Below are 19,260 nucleotides of genomic sequence, written 5' to 3'. Positions count from 1 at the left end.
ACTGAAAACCAACTGGGACTCACAGTGTCATATCCTGAGAGGGAGCGAGAGATGCCCTCCTATTAGAAGGACAGATGGATCCCCCAATCTGTTGTGTGCCACTTTGCCAAAGGATAACTGGTCACCATATATCCTGCACCTGAGAGAAGACCTTTTTGTCTCTCTGTGAAGACCAAACCATATTTAAGAAATACCAGCTATAAGTAACTGGGGGAATCAACTGTGCAGCACAAACCCAAACGCTACCGTGCACTGTGATTTTTGAGCACAGTCCTTTGTTGACCTCTAGCGGCCGTACTGAGGAACTGCGTGTGTGGGCATGACGTCATACCGGGACGTACCATTACATTATAAACAGCGCAAACAGGGTGAAGCACAAGACAAACACAGTGTATTTTTGTCAGCTTTATCAGTTTGCTTCGATGCTGAAACGCTAAATTGATAATGTTAACTCTTGGAGTGTTGCTAGTTTAAAAAAAAAAAAAAAAAACTGGACGGAAATGAGCTAACAGAGGAGTTAGAAGTAAAGGGACAAACCACAGGAAGTGCAGGGAGAGAGAGAGGCGCCTTTTCTGAGCTCATGTTGTCAGGCAGAAGCAGCTAGCCATTCACGTTCATTTTAGCCAACACTGTCTGAAGCTCACATAGGTGTTAATTTAAACCAATAACACAGCGAGACAGCAGAAATTCAGTCTGTTAAGTCTGATAATACAACATGGCTGCGAAAAAGACACGAACGCCTAACGTACAAAATGACAGTTGGGTTGTCATAGCTGCAGGTAAGTTACGTCATAAGCTAGGTTGCTAAGTTACATTTAGATGTAGCTTTGCCTGGAAACATTAGCAAAGTGTCACTGCGTTTCATACATTTATCATCGCCAACTTTGACTTGAGAGGGAGTTGCTTTTATTAATGCTAGCATGCCACCATTATAAGCGCTACACCCACGTGTTACTACAAGCTATTCACTTTATTTTGAACCAGACTTTCTGTGTTCTGACCTGTGTAAGTTGGATTTTCAGCATGACATTCAGCTACATAGTGCTACTTTTTTTCCACATGCAAAGTACACAGCGATGTTGTGTCAGATTTCACCCGCAGCTGTTCATGTATCTTTTGTTTTGGTGTCCAGAGTCTGTCATTGACACACAGAAGCAGGACAGTGACCCAGCTTTTGTGAGACTAAGGAATCCCTCCACAGGTACAATTATTGTTATATATTAATCTAGTATTGCAGTTATCAGATATTTTTCTTTTTTTGCTCTTTTTACGGTCAGAAAGACTGTCTCAAACTATGACGCAGCAATTTGCAACATTTGCAGCTGAAGCAAGTGATTAATAAATTGTTTATTGACAGAAATCAATCATCAATAAGTCTAATAATTATGTAGTCATTTATAAAGAAAATTATTTGCTGTTACCTTGTGATTCATCACAAAAATCTAATTCTGTATCTAGTGAGCAGCCTTTGCAGATGTGGTAGTGAAAGTAACTCTGTTCCTCATTTCCTTACTGCAGATGCAGCATCTCTATACATGCTGGGAAGTGGTGATGTGCAGCTTTATGAGGTCAAAGCATTTGAAGAAGATTTCCACTCCTGGTTTGTCGGCCAGACTGTACAGAGAGGTTGGTGTCATTATTCATTACTGCGTTACTCTGCAGAGGTGGTCCATAAATGTATTTTTATAGTACGGCACCCCCCGGCAGGAATGTTTTTGTCAAGCCACCCAACCCCGAATATAACTTGCATGGCCTATATGTACACAGTTTCAAATAATATGATAAAAAATTATATTATATCAATATTAAGTAATAAAGGCTTATGCTTAATCACCCAATATTAATAATAAGTTCATATGTTAAATGTATTTCTTTCATTTTCCTCAAATAAAATGAGCTGATATTTAATATATACACAGAAAAACAAATACACAAAACACAAAAATGGTTGCAGGCAATTTAAATGTTCACAAGTGACGTGAGGGCCTCATAACAAATATGAATTTGGGAACGTGTAATATTACAGTGAATGCATACAGACGATGATGGATATCCGTCTTCTTCTTCAGTTAATCCGTTAGCTGAGCAGTATTGTCGGTCGGCTCAGATTCAGTCATCTCCGTGTTGAGAGCTGAGACATTTCAGCATTTCTTTCAGCTTTGTTTACTGTCTCAAATCTTTCCACCGCTGCTCTGACGCTCACTTTTTTTCTGACTGCGGAGCTCCTGCAAAATGCCTGAGCTGGAAAGCGTGTTATGTTACTAAGACAACCAGCTACAGTGAATTGTCATGTCAGCATCAACCTCCCGCACATTAAACAGTTTTTAAAAATATTTTTTATATGGTGATTTATACATTTATTGTTTAGTTTTTAAAATATGTATGTGTTTGAGAATGTAACATAAAAAGTAGTTTATGTAAATCTTGGGGTTTTTGTAACTTGGTGAAACGTTGTTAAAAACACACAATAGATGAACAATGACATTAGATATCCTGCAGCCCCACTGGTGTGCTGCAGCCCCCCACTTTGGGAATCACTGCTCTACAGCATCGTAATTGAAACCTCATATCCAGTTCCCATCAGCAGTTTTTTAAGCTGTAAAAGGGTTTTGGTATGTGAGCTTTCGTAGAAGCTTATGCTATGCTAATAGAGCTTCAGATGAGCCAAATCATCCTTGCTGAAACCACAGGTGCACTGCACATAACAGTATTTCGTGTCTACAGGAACATTCTCCATATATCATGACTGTTTGCAAATTAGAGACAAACAATGTCAACAAATAGGGAAAGCTGTCCCAAGTTGAACATAAGAGGATAATATACTGCAGACTGGCATCTCTCTCAGTCTTATATGATCAGGCTTTGTCAGAAATGTGAGCCTTAATAATAATGTTTGTGCATGTAAAATATTCAGAGATGGTCAACTAATTGTCTTTTTTTTTTTTTTTTACCAGATGGGAGGCTTCTCTTTGTCACACCAATGGATCCTCTCTATCTTATTTTGCCTTATTTGATTAAATCTGGCAAAGAGGTAAGAAAAATAAATCTCTTCATCTCACAGCTGTTGTTCCAGTTATGTTTTCATGATGGTTATTGTGGTGTAACTGTGGTGTAACTCCTGTGCAGCTCTACCAGAGTGAAGGGTGTAAGTCCCAATGAAGGCTGATGTCTGTTTTTTTGTCTACTCTACAGTAATACTTTGAAGTATACACAATACAAGATAGAGAAACATGTTAAAAGGACACATTTTGTTGTGTTGTGTTGGAACGATTTCATTACCAAAATTACTAGAAGCAGCATTTGTGTTTCCTCTCAAAGTGCCAGGTTGTTAATAATTGCTATTCAATACAATACAACATATATATTATTCAACAACACTGAGTACACCCATGTGCAATATCACTAGAATGTTAAATTGTTGTATCATCTTAAAATATTTATAGTATTTTGTATAGTGTAGGGTATTTATTATTTATAGTCAAAAGCAAATAGTATAGATAGACTAAATTAAAAATACAGACCTCTAAGTACAACCTCAATGCAACTGTACAATTTTCATAGTTTTGGCCTGGATTATGTCTCACGCAACATGGCCCTACATGGTAAGAAATTAGCTGGTTAGAAACCAGATGGTGAGACTTCATCAAAATGGGAAAGGGTAAAAGTTCATTAATGGGCTGCTGAAAAGAAGACAAAACACAGTTGCAGCAGTGGTTAGGTGGTACAGGAGGACCCAAACTACCAATAACAGAAAGCGGATTGGGCGTCCTCAAAAAAATGACAGTACGCACAAATCAGTGTTTCAGTGACTGCTCAGACAGTGCAGAGGACATCGCATGAAGTCAATCTCTGATGACGTCTAAGAAGAAAACCATCGCTCACAAGACAGCACAAAAGTGCAAGATTAACCTTTACTAAAGAAGATGAGAAGAAGCCTGATGAATACTGGCAACTCATTCTTTGGTCAGATAAAACTAAAAGAAATGTGTTTGGATCAGATGGGGTCCTTCATGTTTGGCACAAACCTGGCCAGAACTACCACGGTGACTGCACATTGCTGACCGTGAAACATGGATGTGGGAGTGTGCTGATATGAGGCTGCATGAGTGCAAAAAGTGCAGGAGAGATGACATTTTTAGATGACTCTATGGATGAAAGTTTGTGTGTAAAAATACTGAAAAGATGAGTCAGTCTCAGGGAGCTTGGAAGGAAAGGAATTATCCAACATGACCATGATCCCAAACACACTACAAAAATCACAGAGGAGTTTTTAAAGAAGAAAAAAGTGAAAATTGTGACCTGGATTATGGACATTAAGTATGTCCCCTGACCTGAATCCAACAGAATACCTTTGGAGCATTTTAAAGTGGAAAGTAGAGTAACAAACCCTCTCTAGCAAAGAGCAGGTGAATGAATCAGTTTATTCCTCCGTACAATCTCAGCTTTAATTATTTTGATGTCATTCTGCTGCTCAGGGGAAATTCCAGCCTGTGGATCAAGTGGTGACAGATGAAGAGTTCCCAGCATGCTCAAGGCTGCTGAGCTGCACACGTTCACTGGCCTCCATGCACCACATTGCTGAGGAAAAAGGTTAAGGTTTATTCATGAAGCTAATATCACACAATGAGAATAGTTATGCTGATTGCTTTATTTAAATGCTTCTTGTCAATCTTGCAGAGGTGGGAAGCCTGAAGTTTCATCGATACAGTCAAGAGAAGACGATGGATTGGTTAAAGAAAAAGGTACGCTGAAGTATTCATCGCCACCATTTAATGAAATTCGAACGTCTCCACATTTCAACTGTAATATAATCTAAAATGTCTGAAAAACAGTGTGCACAAGTTAAATGAATCCTTGATGCTGCACAGTGTATTTTCATACAGATTTGTATATTTTGGTGCAGGTGGAGAGGACAGTCATTGCCCTCAAAAAGAGAAATATCTCCGTTGGAGAAGGAGTGAAATCCACAACATACGTCAAAGTGAAGTCGGAGTCAGACTCAAATGAAGGTATATTGCTTCAGTTTCAGGCAGCTTCACTGTTAAATCGTGTCTTATACCTACTTGAAATTCCAGTGTCACCTTTCTATGAAAAGAGATAATTTTACTTGGGCCTCATATGTATTTTCTTCCAACTTGGTTCCTGCAGCACATTGGTTGTTGACCAATAGATGGCAGTAATAGTGCATGGTTTCCATCATGAAACACTGAAACTTTCCCCAGCTTTCATTCCTCACCATTTGATTTTCTAATCACTCAACCTCACCTATGTGATCATTTTCTTATCTCCATGATATAGAGGACTACCTACGCTATGCCCATGGCCTAATATCAGAGTACATCAGTGAAGACCTGAGCAAAGCTCTCCTCACACACTTGCAGTAAGTTCAGATATTTAACACTTTGAAATACATCCTCACCGTGACTTAGCACTAATAGTGATTTTGATGTCAAACATGCTTCTTATTCTGCTCCACAGTTTACCAGAGCTCACAAGCCCAAAGGAGACAGAGCCACGTTCCAAGGTTTGTTTGTGTCTGTCTGCGACGTGAGAAAAGTCAATGTGGCATGTTGTCTCACGCTGTCGAAACCACCGTGCACGTTTTCAGTAGTCCTCCACCTCTATGCATGTGTTTGATTTGATTGATTTTGAAATGGGGAAGGAAAGTCCACCATCCTCAGTCACTGTTTGTTTGTTTCTAACATTGGTTATGATTTAAGAGCTTTTTCATTTACAGTCTGAGGTCATCAAAACTAGTAGTAGTGTGTTTCTGTGTTTTTTAAAAACAAAACAAAAAAAAGTTTGGTGCCCTTGGTCATGAAAAGTATTTCTTACTTCCTCGTTCGGCAGAAGCGGAAACTTTCAGACAATCCGGTGGAGGCTGGAGAGGACTACACCAAATTCAACAGTGCAGACTTTGCGCGGAAAGTGAGTGTATACAGAGCAGTCTGCCTGAATAGACCATACAGTACAGGAGGGATCTGTCTCTTTTATCATTTGTTTTGATTATATTATATCTGCTAAATTGATTATTTGTTTGCTTTCATGTCTCGAGTAATTTTTTAAGACCTGTAGTAATTGTTAGTGTAGTTCTTGCTTATTATTATTATTTTTTAAAAGGACCAGTGTGTGGGATTTAGTGGAATGTTGTGGTGAGGTTACAGATTGCAACCAACTAAATACCCATCACTTCAAATCCCCCCTCCAAGTGTGTAGGAGAATCAGTGGTTGCCACAAAACTCGTAAAAACAAAACAAAAACAAGGTCCTCTCTGGAACCAGTGTTTGGTTTGTCTGTTCTGGGCTACTGTAGAAAACATGGTGGGCTGTGTGGAGGAGGACCTGCTCCCCCTGTAGATGTAGATGGATCATTCTGAGGTAACAAAAACACAGCCATTCTTATTTTTAGGTTTATTATACACTAATTAAAACACACTTGTGAATATTATATTCCGTTTCTGGCAAATCTGTTTTGTTGTATGCAACTAAACTCTACACACTGGTCCTTTAAGCTTTGTCTGTAAAGTATACGCACAAGTCAAAGGTGCTTACCTTGAGGAAACAAGGTTTCTGTTTGAACTGAAGGTCAAGATATGTAATGAATTCCCTGCTGTCTCTGTGGAATGTCGGTGAGTTATATTGATTTATTATTTTTTTTACCCCTGACTCCAGCCACCCAAGAAGATGACTGCTGCTCAGAAAAGTCTGGCGAAGGTGGACAAGACTGGCATGAAACCTCTGTCATCCTTCTTCAGCCCCAAGGTCAAAGCAGAAAAGAAATGAATGTTGTACAGTTTATGGTTTTGTATACTACACCTTTGTAATAAAGAAAATAAAATGTATTTGATAGTACTTTCATTTAAAATAGTTACCACATTAGTGTTTGTATTTGGCAAAGATCTAGGATGCCATAATATGGCTAAAGGGGTCAGTTTACCAATTTTTTTGAAAACCATTTTCAATTAAACATGTTCAAGATTAATTTGCATTTTTTTTTCAGTGCAGTAAGCGCCACAAAAAAAACTTGATTATTCCTTGTGTCTTGGATATCTGAAAACCTGGGTACATAAAACCAGAAATATTAGTTTTGCTAGATACCACAAAGGTTAATTAAGTCTTGTTACTGTGAAGGAACCATGGTTTGATGTTACAGTTGGCCTTGATATTTACAAAATACAGTGTCTCTCTAAGTCTAATGAATATAGAATTATAGTCAACGTAAATGCCATAACTATCACAATATTGAATTATTGATATAATTTAATTCAGTTTAGTTCATCAGACTTGAAAGAAATGCTATCAAAAGAAGGGTCATACTATTCTAGACATGTCATAGGGAGAGAAGGAAAGTGGCATATGATTGATACTTTTCTGCCACATTTCAAAACATTTGAAACAAATTACTCGGGATGGACCTTTTCCACAGCAAACATGACGTGTGTCATAAATATAATGATGGCTGAATTCCTTTCAGGCACTTCAGGCTCACTGTTACGACTCAACAGGCAGACTTGAATAAAGCAGAGGCATCGTTAATGTTATTAGTAACACCTGTGCTATTAAACCAAGTTAAAATGTCTGCTGTGAAAAAGGTCAATTTGGGACCAAGAGTAATTAAATTAATGTCTCTGGCTGGACAGTTTAAAAAAAAAAACTTGCTTTATTAAAATTACACTGAAAGTTTTTAGATGTATTAATTGTCCACACGGTAAAGCATTGTGTCTGTCCAAGAAAGTGGGTTGAGCTCTGCGTCAGCAGCCTGGCAGTGCTGGTGGTTTCAAATGTCTATCAAGCTTCACTGCTTTTTTAATTTGGGCTTGAAGCGCAGAGTCTGGAATGCGCTCTGAACCACTTTGGGCAGATGGATCGGGTTCCTCTGCAGCCGCAGTCTGCTGCTTGTGGACCCACTTGGGTTTTTCTTGTTCAGGACACTTTCATTGGCACAGACATGAGCTTCTTTCTGCTTGGAGTCATCTGTGGCCCGAGGAACCCGCAAAACCCAGTTAGAGTGCAGGTCGTGTTCCGCAGAGCTGGAGGCCACTGTGGGAGAGAGAGAGAGCAACAAGCTGAGCTGAAGCTGAAATCCAACAGCTAACAGCTGGACCTCCGGACCCAGAATGGTTTTCACTTTAACTAAACTGTGACTGCGTGAGTCAGTTTAAGAAACTGGTTTGACACAAACTGGTCCCCAAGATGTCGGGCTCCGGTACAAATGAGTATAAATGATGTACGACTTACCCAAACCGTAACCACATTAACTTTATGACATCCAGAGAAAATATTTTTCATTTTTCATGGCACAGATTTTGACATTGTTGGAAAAGCTCAGGTGTAATTCATTTCATTTAACAATCTGCACTCAATTCAGGTGTGCCAGATGGGCCATCATTAACATTATTGGCTACACCTGTGCTTTTCTTACAAAGGCAGGTCAAATTGCTGACCCTAACCCTTTTTCACTCAAGCAAAAGGAACAATAGATCAATGTTATAATGCTCAATTATAAATATTTATATAAAGCTGTCTAAGGATTAGCTAAATCAACTTGGGTATCACAGGATCAAATGGAAAGTGATACATATGTTGAATTCTGTTGTTATATGACAACCTTGTCCTAAGAAGACATCTACTCAGTCAGATTAACACCTGTGCAGGTGTATCATGATTATATTAGGACTTTCGGTACAATACTTGGGTCAGTGTACTTTGCAATTCTGAGCTCAACCATCTCATAAGACCTTTTATGTAAACGAGAGTAGCAGACTAGCAGTACATCAAATACTGTGCTGCATTTAAGATATTACTGAAGAAGTACAGTTATATTATCTGCCAAATATATTAAAAGTATCAAAAGTAAAAAGTTATAAAGAGTAGAAGTACTCATAGCAGAAAATGAATGATAATTACTTCATACATTAAGCTAATTGAAATGCCACCAAGTTAGCTGAATTCCAGTTTTAATACAGGGTATTTTACAGCCGTGCATTTGATCAGCTTTATAAAGCTGTTTTTTTTTTAAATGATCAAACTGGTGTGTAAACATAGACCTGTTGCTGCATGACCTGATGGTCATACCAGATTTTCAAACTAACGTGTATTGTACATGATCAGGTTGTATGATGTTTTAACAGTCAAAGTATCCATGAATTAACATTAATTAAATTACTAAGTGTAAACTAAAAACATAAAGTCACTGTGACTTGATAGTTTGTTAATGGTGATCAGCAGGAATTCATGATACACTATACATTAATTCATTCATGAAATCATCGAGACTCAGGCATTGGTTAAGTATTAAAGTCCTCTTCCACTCAAAAATGAGTTTTTCTCCTTGTTCCCATATTTGGATGTTTGAGCTTCACTGTACGGAATGATGTATGTGCAGAGTTTAACACTAGAAGGCTGTTTTAACATTCATCTATTTTAAATGAAAAGTTTCTCTGTGATCATAAAAAATCATATTTTAAGAGGTTGGGCTTACAGAATTAATTGCAACATCTTTGGAACCATTCAGTAGCCTATTTAACTTGTACAAGTGTGTTGTGGAAACCTTGAAGCCTCCAGTGCACAAACACTGACAATGGACTTTACAGTGAAGGAGACATCTTGTATCCAGCAGTTAAACTTCTGACATAAAAAATATTTCCATCTTCACAGATTCTGGGATTTTAAATGAGGGCAAAGGAGTAGTGTCATTTAAAGGGTTTTAACCTGACAGTTTAGTCACTTTTTTCTTAGAAAAAATAAATAAATACACATTATTGTTCCAAGCAGAGTATTTTTATATGCCTGGAGGGGATATGCATATTATTGTTATTCATAGTATACTATTTGTCCCCTTATTGACCCCAGTTGAAAATAACGGTTTAATACATTTATTCGATTTGCCTGTAATTGCAGGTTTAGTATTATGCAGAGTGATTTTAAAGTCACCTATGAAGTCCACGTCAGCATGTCCATCATCCATGTAAGGTTTGCGGAGAGGCTCGCTGTCGCAGCTCGCGATGACCTCATCAAAAAACTGCAAAGTGTCGTGCTCGCTGGGGGCCGGAGGAGTGGAGAGTCTGGCTCTTGATATCTGTGAAGAGTGGGATAACATTTGTCTTTGATATTGCCCGTCGATGTGTTCCTGAAAAGATGATTTAAGCTTACCAAGTCTTTCTTGGGTGGCGGGGGTGCAGGCTTCTTCTTTGAGGACACAGTGGCCTTTGTGTCGTTACTTTTCAAGTCATTGACACTCTTCGTGTATTGCCTCCTCAAAGCCACAAGGGCTTCCAAGTACTCCAGACAGTTCTGGTTCTGAGAGTAAAGCCATATCCTGTCCTCCTGTCTCTGATAATAGTACAAGGTCGACTCGATGCTCACTGTGCTTTTGCTCCGTTTTAAAGTCGAGCCCACGGCCGCTTGAGTTTTCTCTCCCACCACTAACATGGAGGTGCTGCGTACCAGCCTGACGGTGCAAGCGCTGTGGTAGTCCTGCTCGGACCAAAACCCACCACCATCCCGCCCCTTCTGTCCACCGTGATTGGGGCGGAACACATTATTTATCTTCCTGAACATCCTCTAAACAGAGCGATTCAAGGTTACAGACGTGTTCTGAGATTCCTCGCTGTCACTGAAGCATTTCTCCATATTTCTCGCGAACCTAACTTAATACCTCTGCAAACAAAAAAACAAACAAACAAACAAACAAGCAAACAAGCAGACAAACAAGCAGTCTTTTAGCCTGACTGGAGCGGTTCACTCTGACCAGTCGCTGTCCATGGTCCTGAAATCTCCAAACGATGAGTTTGACAGTGACACTTAAGGAAAAGCACATCAGACACAGTTGTCTAACCTGATCTCAACTTGTCTTTAATGTTATCGGATGTTGCTCAGCAACGGGTCGGTAACTCTACACTTTGTGCTATCATTACTATTGAGCAGCAGTCCTGTGTCAGGTATCCTGACTCATACGAGACCTCAAGCAGCAGACAAAATATCAACAGCTATCCAACAAACTGTCCTCCTGTTCTAAACGTTGTAGCTGTGAAATCACCTGTTTATATCATTGTGTTAGACAAGACAATATTTTAGAAAATGTGACAGATCAAACTGCAGGTAGGGTTCAGTTGTTCCAGTTTTGGGGTTTATAGGCCATGAAAAGGTCAAAATGACCAATTTAGTTGTATGAAGGAACAATAAATTGCAGCCAATTCGAGATGATACACGAGGTTGACATATGTGTGTGTAATATCTGTCTCGGTTTACTCGCCTTATCATTAATAAAACATTTTTTGTTGGGCTTTCCTGTCACAAGCGGAAGAAGTCTGAATTAAAGAGTCTCAACTGGAGCGAGACGTATAGCGAGAGACTATACATCCACGGTGCCCTCAACTCGGAAAAATCCCGGCCATAAATTTCCATTACTTTCACTACGATACTGATTTTAGACCCCACTTGTGAAAGACGTGTTTCTCCCGCACTTAAGCGAACATGTTTGAGGAATATATAGGCGCGGTTTCAAGGAGGAAATGATTAGTTGAGGTTACACAACTGAGCGTGAAGTCACACTTCTGCTTTACACAGACACAGATAGCATTACAGCTCCACTGGAGACAAAACAAGAATCTGAACACGTCAAACTTTCTGTTTCTTGGTTTTTTAATAATGCCATTTATGACTTTCTTTTCTGCTTTCCTTAACCTCAATCACACACCTGCTTCACTTACAAAGAAACAAAACGTCAGTGGTTTCTTTTCACAGCATGTGCGTTTTTTCTAATAATGTTTCACTCTTAACTCTATCTAGCAAGAACAAAGACTCCTAATGTGTCTTAAGAGAGATAAAGGAATCATTTTCTTAACTAAGACTGGAAGGGGGGGTATGTTCAGCCTGTCAAAGTCCTGTGAAAATATTCTAAGATGAATGATATGTTGGAATATATTAATGATTAGTCCAGGTGCAGAGTTAAGTTTGCAGAACTGGGGAGAGAGACACACACAAAAAAAGCATTTCCACTTCCTCTTGGGGTAGTATAAAGCAACCCTTTCACACATGCACTCCCTTTGCATACAACTAAACATGTGGTAGTCTGCATCGATTGAACATGCAATAAGGTTAAGAGGTGCCTTTCCTCACTGTGGTTAAGACTGTAGTTGGACATTTATCATCTGAAAACAAGTTGTCATCTGACTGAGAGACTGTGCTTCAAGGAAGGTAGGGATGTATTTGTTTCGGATGAAAAGTCAATAGGATTTATTTTAATGACAGATTCATACTCACAGCTTCTGGGGTAAGATAACCTGTGTGTATGCTCAGTGTGTGCTCTTTGTTACAGTCATGCTTTGTGAAGGTAGACTGCTGAGCATGGCCTATGGTGAATTGGAGGAGCTGGATCCCGTCCCTCCTGAGAGGGCTCCTAAGAGGGCTTCTGGGCTGCAGAGAGCAGCTGCTACCCTTCTGTCGGGCTCCAGCAGGTGCATTACACTTGTTCATCACAGCTCCCCACAGCAGACGGGTAGTACAGACAGCAGGGGTTCTTCAGAGGAGTTGCACATTTCTCCGCTGCAGTCCTTGGATCTCAAGAAAGCCTGGTCTGGCAGACAAATCTCTCCAGAGATCGAGATCCCGGCCCAGGCTCCTTCAGCTGGTGACGCCCCATTTTTGGTTCCCTCCTTCTGTCAGAGCATCTGCCAAAATTACAGCGACCTTCATATTGGAGGCGACCAGGTGCTGCCTCTTTCAGCCAACAATGGTGAACTGCGGGCCTGTGCTGATACCCAGGCTGTCGGCCCGTTCCTCCAGTCCTGTGACATGCCCCCAGCTGTGGAGGATTCTCTCCCAGGACAGGCATCTCAGGGTGGACCTCTGCACCCACCAAGAGGGGATTTGAATCGTTGGAGGCTGGGAAGCGGCCGTGATCGGAGCTTTCTACTCCAGGGGCATGAAGGACCATTCTCCAACTCCCTTCTGAATCACTATCTGGAACAGAAGCTCTTGGATTTATACCAGCAGTACACGATGGAGAACATGGCCAGAGAAAGGGCACCTGGTTCGGATTCTGACCCAGGCCCCATTTGCCCTTTACTGGGCTCCGAGCTGGTCCTGACCAGTCTGGACCAGATCACTTTGCAGCTGAGTCGTGAAGGGAATCTGGAGGCGGGCTTGGCCAAGGATATGGTCCTGAGCTGCCTGCTGCGGGTGGCTGGTGACATGCAGTCAAGTGAGATCAGCACTCCCTTGCTGCAGATTTCAAGTGAGGCATCCAGGGAGCAGCTCACAGAGAATAAAGACCAGTTACCCTGATGTTTAGTGGAGTTCTGTATGAGGCTAGTTAATTACCAGGTAATGTGCTCTATTTATGTGTTGTAATTTTGACATGCACCATGCAATGGGCTCATGTGTATGTGTTGTGTGTGTTGAGTTGTACTTTTCAGTTTGTAAAGGACAATAAAGACAGGAACTGAAAACTGAACCTAGATTATCCTTTTTTTGTATTTACCTGTCTTCAATAACATCATGTCCTTGCTTTTCAATCTTCTCACCTTTTCATTGAGTGTGGATCAACATGTTGTTTGTCACATTCTCCTTTCTTTATGTGTAGTAAATGTCTCTCTGTGGTAAAGTAAGTACTGAATGCATTTCATTTGAAATAATATAATATCTGAAAATCAGCAGGTTTGTTTGTAGATCAATCAATTGAAATTCTGCACACACAGTATTATGTGCCACTATTAAATTAGTGGATTATTAATATATATATTTTTGTCCAAAAATGTAATTCCATAAAGGCTTGGTTATTTTTGTTTATTCTTGTGCTCCCATTCAAATGATCATTAATGGATTCCTGCAGTTTAATAAACAGTCACAAGGGGGAAGCATTATCACCTGATTTATTAACCAAAATGACTTTGACACAGATCATCCACTCTAATTTTCTAACTCTGTCTGCCCCACTCTCTCACCCTGCTTTTATCCATCCATCTAATGCTCTCTAAAATCTGTGCCCTCCTCATCTATGATGTCATCAAGTCTGGGTTGTAAATCTGAAACATGCGGGCGCTAAACACCAAATGTTAAACTGTGTCTGTGATACCGGTTCCTCTACTGTGTAAACAAAATATATGTTTTTGATAGGGATATCTATACTGCATGGTTTATTTAGGGAAAATATTGCACTCCCTGTAGGGCTGCAAACCAGTGGATTTGCTAAAAGTGACATGTTATCTTCAACGTTTCCCCCTTTTTAAAGTGCCTTGAAAAGACCTCTGCGACTCCATTCCAGTTCAGTGCAGCCGTGGCCTTCTGAGCCGGTGTTTGATCAGCTTCCTTGTTTCCTGTCCAAACAGAGAGCAACAGGAGGAAACTGTGTGTTTACCGGGCTGAGCACCGCAGTCGGAGCCCTGTGAAGTCTCAAGGTTGTAGAGACACGTTTGATATTTCTGCCTCTATCCGGATTCAACATTCCAGGTACATGTTAAAGGAGCTGAGACCTTACAGGCAGAACAAAACAAAAAATATGCTCACATATAAATGTGATTCACCCAGTGCCAGGCACAGCACTGTGAGCATAATCAAACACACTAATTTCCACAGACCTTGGGAAAATAAAATGAAAAACAGACCTCTTGTTCTAGCAGAAGTTCAGAATTGCTCAGAGGGACTGAAGGTAAAGCTGCAACCTGCAGTCTCACACAGGGTATGAATATTTCTTCACAAACCCTCATTTTAACAAAATTATGTCAATTATTTACCTTTCCTTATCAACACATTGACAAATCACTCACTGTGTTTTACTTATTTGGCTGCAAACAGTATAAATGGAAGGGCTATGACTTCTTTTTTAGTTTTTGTTTAATTGGTAGAAGGTTTTCTCTTAAAGAAAAAGAAAGACTAAGGTCAAAGAACGAAGGAAAAGCCATGAAACAAGAGAAAAGAAAAAGACTGATAAACGAATGGCAAAAAAACACACTTCTCTCATGTTCTTGTAATGAAACTAACAGGAAGGTTGAAGTCTTTCAGAGGTTCATAAAGTAATTTCCTTGTCACAAAGAGCTTTTAACATGGAGGGCGGCAGAGGCAAGGCCACATGATTTCATATCAAATCCAAGGTCCTAGATACACTCTCACCATTGTGGCTTTAATGCTCTGTAAGCACTCGGTGGTTTGCCTTTATTTAAAAAGCTTTTATTATGTTGCCTTGTTAATTGGAACAGTCATATACTGTTTACATATATGTTTTCCCTCCTTTGTGACTATATGACTTCAAAACATCTACCACAATTTCAAGGCTGATTGATGGTCAAGATCCTCCATGAAAACACACACACACACATGTTTATTTAAGTCACTTTTGGAGTAACAAAGACTTACATTCATATTTCTTGCAGACTTACCCTAACCGTAACCATAACAACTACTTTCCTAAACCTAACCCTTACTTTAACCTTATTTACTGACCCAAAAATCCAATTGGAGACATGGCGTTTGTCCCCAACTGCAGATCTTAAGTCTGGTTTGTGTCCCTGAAAGTGACTAAAGTCATACCACACACACACACACACACACACACACACACACACACACACACACACACACACACACACACACACACACACACACACACACACACACACACACACACACACACACACACACACACACACACACACACACACACACACAGGAATCATTTCAGACTACAGTTAGGTAGTCAAGGCACTTAATTCAATTAACATGTTTTCAGAAGCTGAGCTCTCCCTCCTAATTTTTTTTGAATGGCCTTGAGAAGCTGTGGTTCTTTCAGATTACATCTACTGGAGTGACCTAATGTCCAACTCGCAGCATGCTGGAACATTTAATGACAGCCCTGCTATGTATCTGGCTGACTGACACAGGGACATGTAGGTGGTGGAACGGGGGAACACACATTTCCCGGTCAGTTAGCTACTCAAGGTTGCAGAGAGCCTGCAGCGGCGTGGCGGGTAACCTTGGCTAAGCTAGAGCAGACAGAGAGAGACCTTGGGAGACAGCGTGGCAGCAGGATCTGGCTCTCAAAGGGCTGGGGGAACATAATGAGATAATGCATGACTATATATCACAGCACATAGAGCCCATATGAATGTGGATGTAACTGGCTGGAAAAGAAACACCCACATGTTTATTCCTCTTTACTTGATTACTTTATATTGTATTTTAGTGGTTTTAACACTACTCAAGTGTGGATCACTGAAATTTTAACTCGTTAGCCGTATGAATCTGCACAGTGGGTAGGTGCAAACGTGATATTTTCACAGAGCTTTATTCTAAAGCTTTACCATAACTTTAAATTTGCTTGAAAAACCTCTGGCCTTTCCTAGGCAATACTTAGTGGTGTGTTTGCTTGGAATGATAGAGATTATGATACACGGCTATCAGGCTCACTTTACACTTCCAAACACACACAGTCTGACCCTATTCTGGAGTTTGTGGCATTCTTGTTTTTTATCCCTTATGTTTTAAAAAAAAAAATCTGACTTTGCAACCTTTTACAAATCATATTGCTGCCAACATATGTCGCAAGACCTACATGAATGAGTTTGGCCAAATATTAAGAGGACTGCTAAGAACCTGGGTGTAATCTTTGACAGTGAGCTAAACTTAAGACATCACACAAAAAAGGTACAAGCATATTCTCAGGAGTATTTCCAAGATCAGAGAAATGCTGTTTTTTTAGTTATACAGAGAAAATTATTCATGCTTTTATATCTTTACACCTGGGCTATTGTAATGTTTTTTTCACTTCCTCAGTGCCCAAGCTGCAACTCAGCTTCAGACTGTGCTGACCAGGCGACAGAGCACATTAGTGAACTCTTAACTCCTTACTGTCCAAAACGGCATCTTAGATCTGCTGGGTTAGGCCTGCTAGCTGTTCCAGGGTCAAGGTTAAGGTCAAAGGGTGATTTTGCTGTACTGGTTCCTCAGCTTCGGAATGGTCTTCCAGTTAGTATTAAGTCTGCTGACTGGCTTTTAAATCATTTTTATGGACTTGCCTTCCCGTTAGACAATTAGTTTATTAATAATAATTATTAATTTTCATAGATTCACTTGTTTTACCCTTTGGAAGGTGTATTTGTGAATCTCTCATATGGTGTTTTAATTGTCTGCTTGTATTTTGCTGTTGTTGTGTTTTTCCTTTTTATATTTGTGACTGTCTTCAAAGAAAATTATTTTTTATCATTATGAAACAACTGTAAGGTTGCCAATCAAAAATTGAAATATGTTTTTCTTGCTATTCCTCTGTTCATACTGGCCGTTTAAATGATCAAATCAAGTACGTCTCTTTCACATTACAGTCTTTTCAGTGCCAAAGTCTCTTTTTGTTACTATACTTCCACTGCAGCTCAACAGGGAAACACAATGAGGGAATTTGTAAATGTAAATGTGGCAGATATCCATTTGATATGACTAACTCAGACTGCTGAGGCCTCAATAATAATAATACTAATACTACTACTACTATTAATAATAATAATAATAATAATAAGTTGTTATTACTGTTGAAATTTTAAAAAATCTATTGGTGCACTATAAAGTAGGAGAAGTTCCCAAATTACCTGTGCTGCTTAATAATGTAATGCCATATGGGAAGGCACACAAATAGAGCTAAAAAAAAAAGGTTAGTGTTTGAAATTCAGTTATTAGGTCAAGTGAAAGTTTTATTTTTTTACACCACAGGTTACTACAGTGATGTAAAGGCAAATGAGCTACCATTTTAAGTACTCACTCACTGCTGAGAGACATCTCTAAAAGTTTCAATTCATTAGTTCCTGTAGGGAAATTATTCTGCTACTGTTTCATCCGTATATACTGTTCATTTCTATTGAAGTCTGACTTGAATGATGAAAATAAACTCTAACATTTTGATAAACTTTACATTAAAGTATAGCGTGGGTTTATGGATTCATAGCGCATGAAGATAAAAAAAAAAATACAACACATATGGTACTTTTCTAGGCCTCCAATAAACAGGAAGTTCAACAAGCGCAACTGGCATTTAGCAGAGGCCTTGGCCTTGGCAGACGAAAACATGTATAGAAAGTGGCACTCTGAAAAGAGATGAAAATCATATTGGCACAAATAAAGTGTGAAGAGGAGGCAGATTGATGTGCTGTAGCAAATTATCCTTATAAGCAAGGCCAATGGATGAACTTGAAAGTGTAGAAAGGAAGACGTGCAAATGGAAATAAGTTCTTGCTACAAAAAGAATCTAGGATGAGATTAATATGGGTGAAAATTTGACATGCTTCAAAACCTTAATCATTTGCCATAGATTAAGAGCCTTTGTTTTATTTAGACAATGCTTGCAACATATTGTGTCAAGAGGGGTCAATATACTCAGATATAGGCATCTGATCAGAGATAGTTAGTCTACTATTGACATGTTATTATAGTCCCTCACTCCACCATAGTCTGTTTGGTATGTGAAGATAAGTGCAAAGATATTCAAGGTAGAACTGAAAATAAATTGTATGCACGTGGAAATAGCAGCGGAGGCTGAACAGTGAGGCTAGGAAGTTTGGATACACCTGCTGCTCATGGATCTGTAGCCAATTATGATGGCAGGCTGGCAAGGTTACTTCTGAATCAGCTGAAAAAGAGGTACTGGCTGAACAAAAGGCTGCTGCTTGTGGAAAACTAATATGTAGGTTTAGCTATAGTAGCATGAGTTGAGTTCATTTACTGATGCAACAATGATGTTGGTACAAGGCTGAGTGTGTAGTAGATGAAAAAATATCTACTTTAGCATCTACAAAAATCTCACTGAAACAAAAACGGTTTGACTAAAATTCACAGAGATTTGTCCAATAATCAAACTGGGACACATATGACAAATGATCTGCAGTTTGCACAGTAATACCTTTTATAGTGATGATAAATGTCTTTTGTCATTTGTATTGAAATTTGAGTTAAATGAGAAGTTTAATAGTTGAAAAAGTTGAAATAAAGTGTTTTTTTAATGTACAAAACATCACTGATTTAAAAATAAGAAATTATTTGATTCTATATTTTTTCATGAAAACAATAAGGAATCTTTGCTATACTGACAAGCAGGTGTCTGTGTAGCCGAAGGCACTGTTCCTCTGGGCCATTAATCATACTGCTGCTTTAAATATTCACTTGTACACCAAACGTGCAGCTAAAAATAATGTCCAACAAATTCTCTATACACCTGTCAGAGTAATGTTTGCTAAAAACTACAGTGCCCAGCTGCTTCAGGAAGTTATTTATCCTTTTACAT

At 39.3% G+C, this 19,260-nt stretch overlaps 3 protein-coding genes across 3 annotated transcripts; 2 read left to right on the top strand and 1 right to left on the bottom strand.

The window, feature by feature from the left end:
• Positions 1-457: 457 nt before the first annotated feature.
• Positions 458-6,841, top strand: rnaseh2b (ribonuclease H2, subunit B). The gene is made up of 11 exons (XM_062431704.1): positions 458-779; positions 1,133-1,201; positions 1,519-1,626; positions 2,955-3,031; positions 4,476-4,590; positions 4,678-4,742; positions 4,904-5,009; positions 5,299-5,380; positions 5,479-5,524; positions 5,851-5,928; positions 6,672-6,841. The coding sequence occupies exons 1-11, from the start codon at positions 716-718 to the stop codon at positions 6,780-6,782; spliced, it is 921 nt and encodes a 306-aa protein (XP_062287688.1). The 5' UTR covers positions 458-715; the 3' UTR covers positions 6,783-6,841.
• Positions 6,842-7,794: 953 nt separating this feature from the next.
• On the bottom strand, positions 7,795-10,559 carry LOC133993454 (uncharacterized protein C13orf42). The gene is made up of 3 exons (XM_062432438.1): positions 10,152-10,559; positions 9,933-10,077; positions 7,795-8,039 (listed from the first exon to the last, which is right to left on the bottom strand). Exons 1-3 carry the CDS (start codon positions 10,557-10,559, stop codon positions 7,795-7,797), a joined length of 798 nt encoding a protein of 265 aa, XP_062288422.1.
• A 641-nt stretch (positions 10,560-11,200) lies between these two features.
• LOC133993360 (TLR adapter interacting with SLC15A4 on the lysosome) lies at positions 11,201-13,286 on the top strand. The gene is made up of 2 exons (XM_062432275.1): positions 11,201-11,212; positions 12,300-13,286. The coding sequence occupies exons 1-2, from the start codon at positions 11,201-11,203 to the stop codon at positions 13,284-13,286; spliced, it is 999 nt and encodes a 332-aa protein (XP_062288259.1).
• Positions 13,287-19,260: the final 5,974 nt, after the last annotated feature.

This window comes from Scomber scombrus, chromosome 13 (assembly GCF_963691925.1).
Source record: "Scomber scombrus chromosome 13, fScoSco1.1, whole genome shotgun sequence".
Taxonomy (NCBI): Eukaryota; Metazoa; Chordata; class Actinopteri; order Scombriformes; family Scombridae; genus Scomber; species Scomber scombrus.
This window is presented reverse-complemented; position numbering and strand designations above follow the sequence as displayed.

Excerpts from the sequence above, each read along its gene's own strand:
- LOC133993454 (XM_062432438.1), bottom strand. The coding sequence starts at position 10,559 with ATGTTCAGGAAGATAAATAATGTGTTCCGCCCCAATCACGGTGGACAG. Across the intron at positions 10,078-10,151 it reads CGCCACCCAAGAAAGACTTG|ATATCAAGAGCCAGACTCTC; the intron begins GTAAGCTTAAAT and ends CACTCTTCACAG. Across the intron at positions 8,040-9,932 it reads TGCTGACGTGGACTTCATAG|TGGCCTCCAGCTCTGCGGAA; the intron begins GTGACTTTAAAA and ends TCTCTCCCACAG.
- rnaseh2b (XM_062431704.1), top strand. The coding sequence starts at position 716 with ATGGCTGCGAAAAAGACACGAACGCCTAACGTACAAAATGACAGTTGG. Across the intron at positions 3,032-4,475 it reads TGATTAAATCTGGCAAAGAG|GGGAAATTCCAGCCTGTGGA; the intron begins GTAAGAAAAATA and ends TCTGCTGCTCAG. Across the intron at positions 4,743-4,903 it reads TGGATTGGTTAAAGAAAAAG|GTGGAGAGGACAGTCATTGC; the intron begins GTACGCTGAAGT and ends ATTTTGGTGCAG.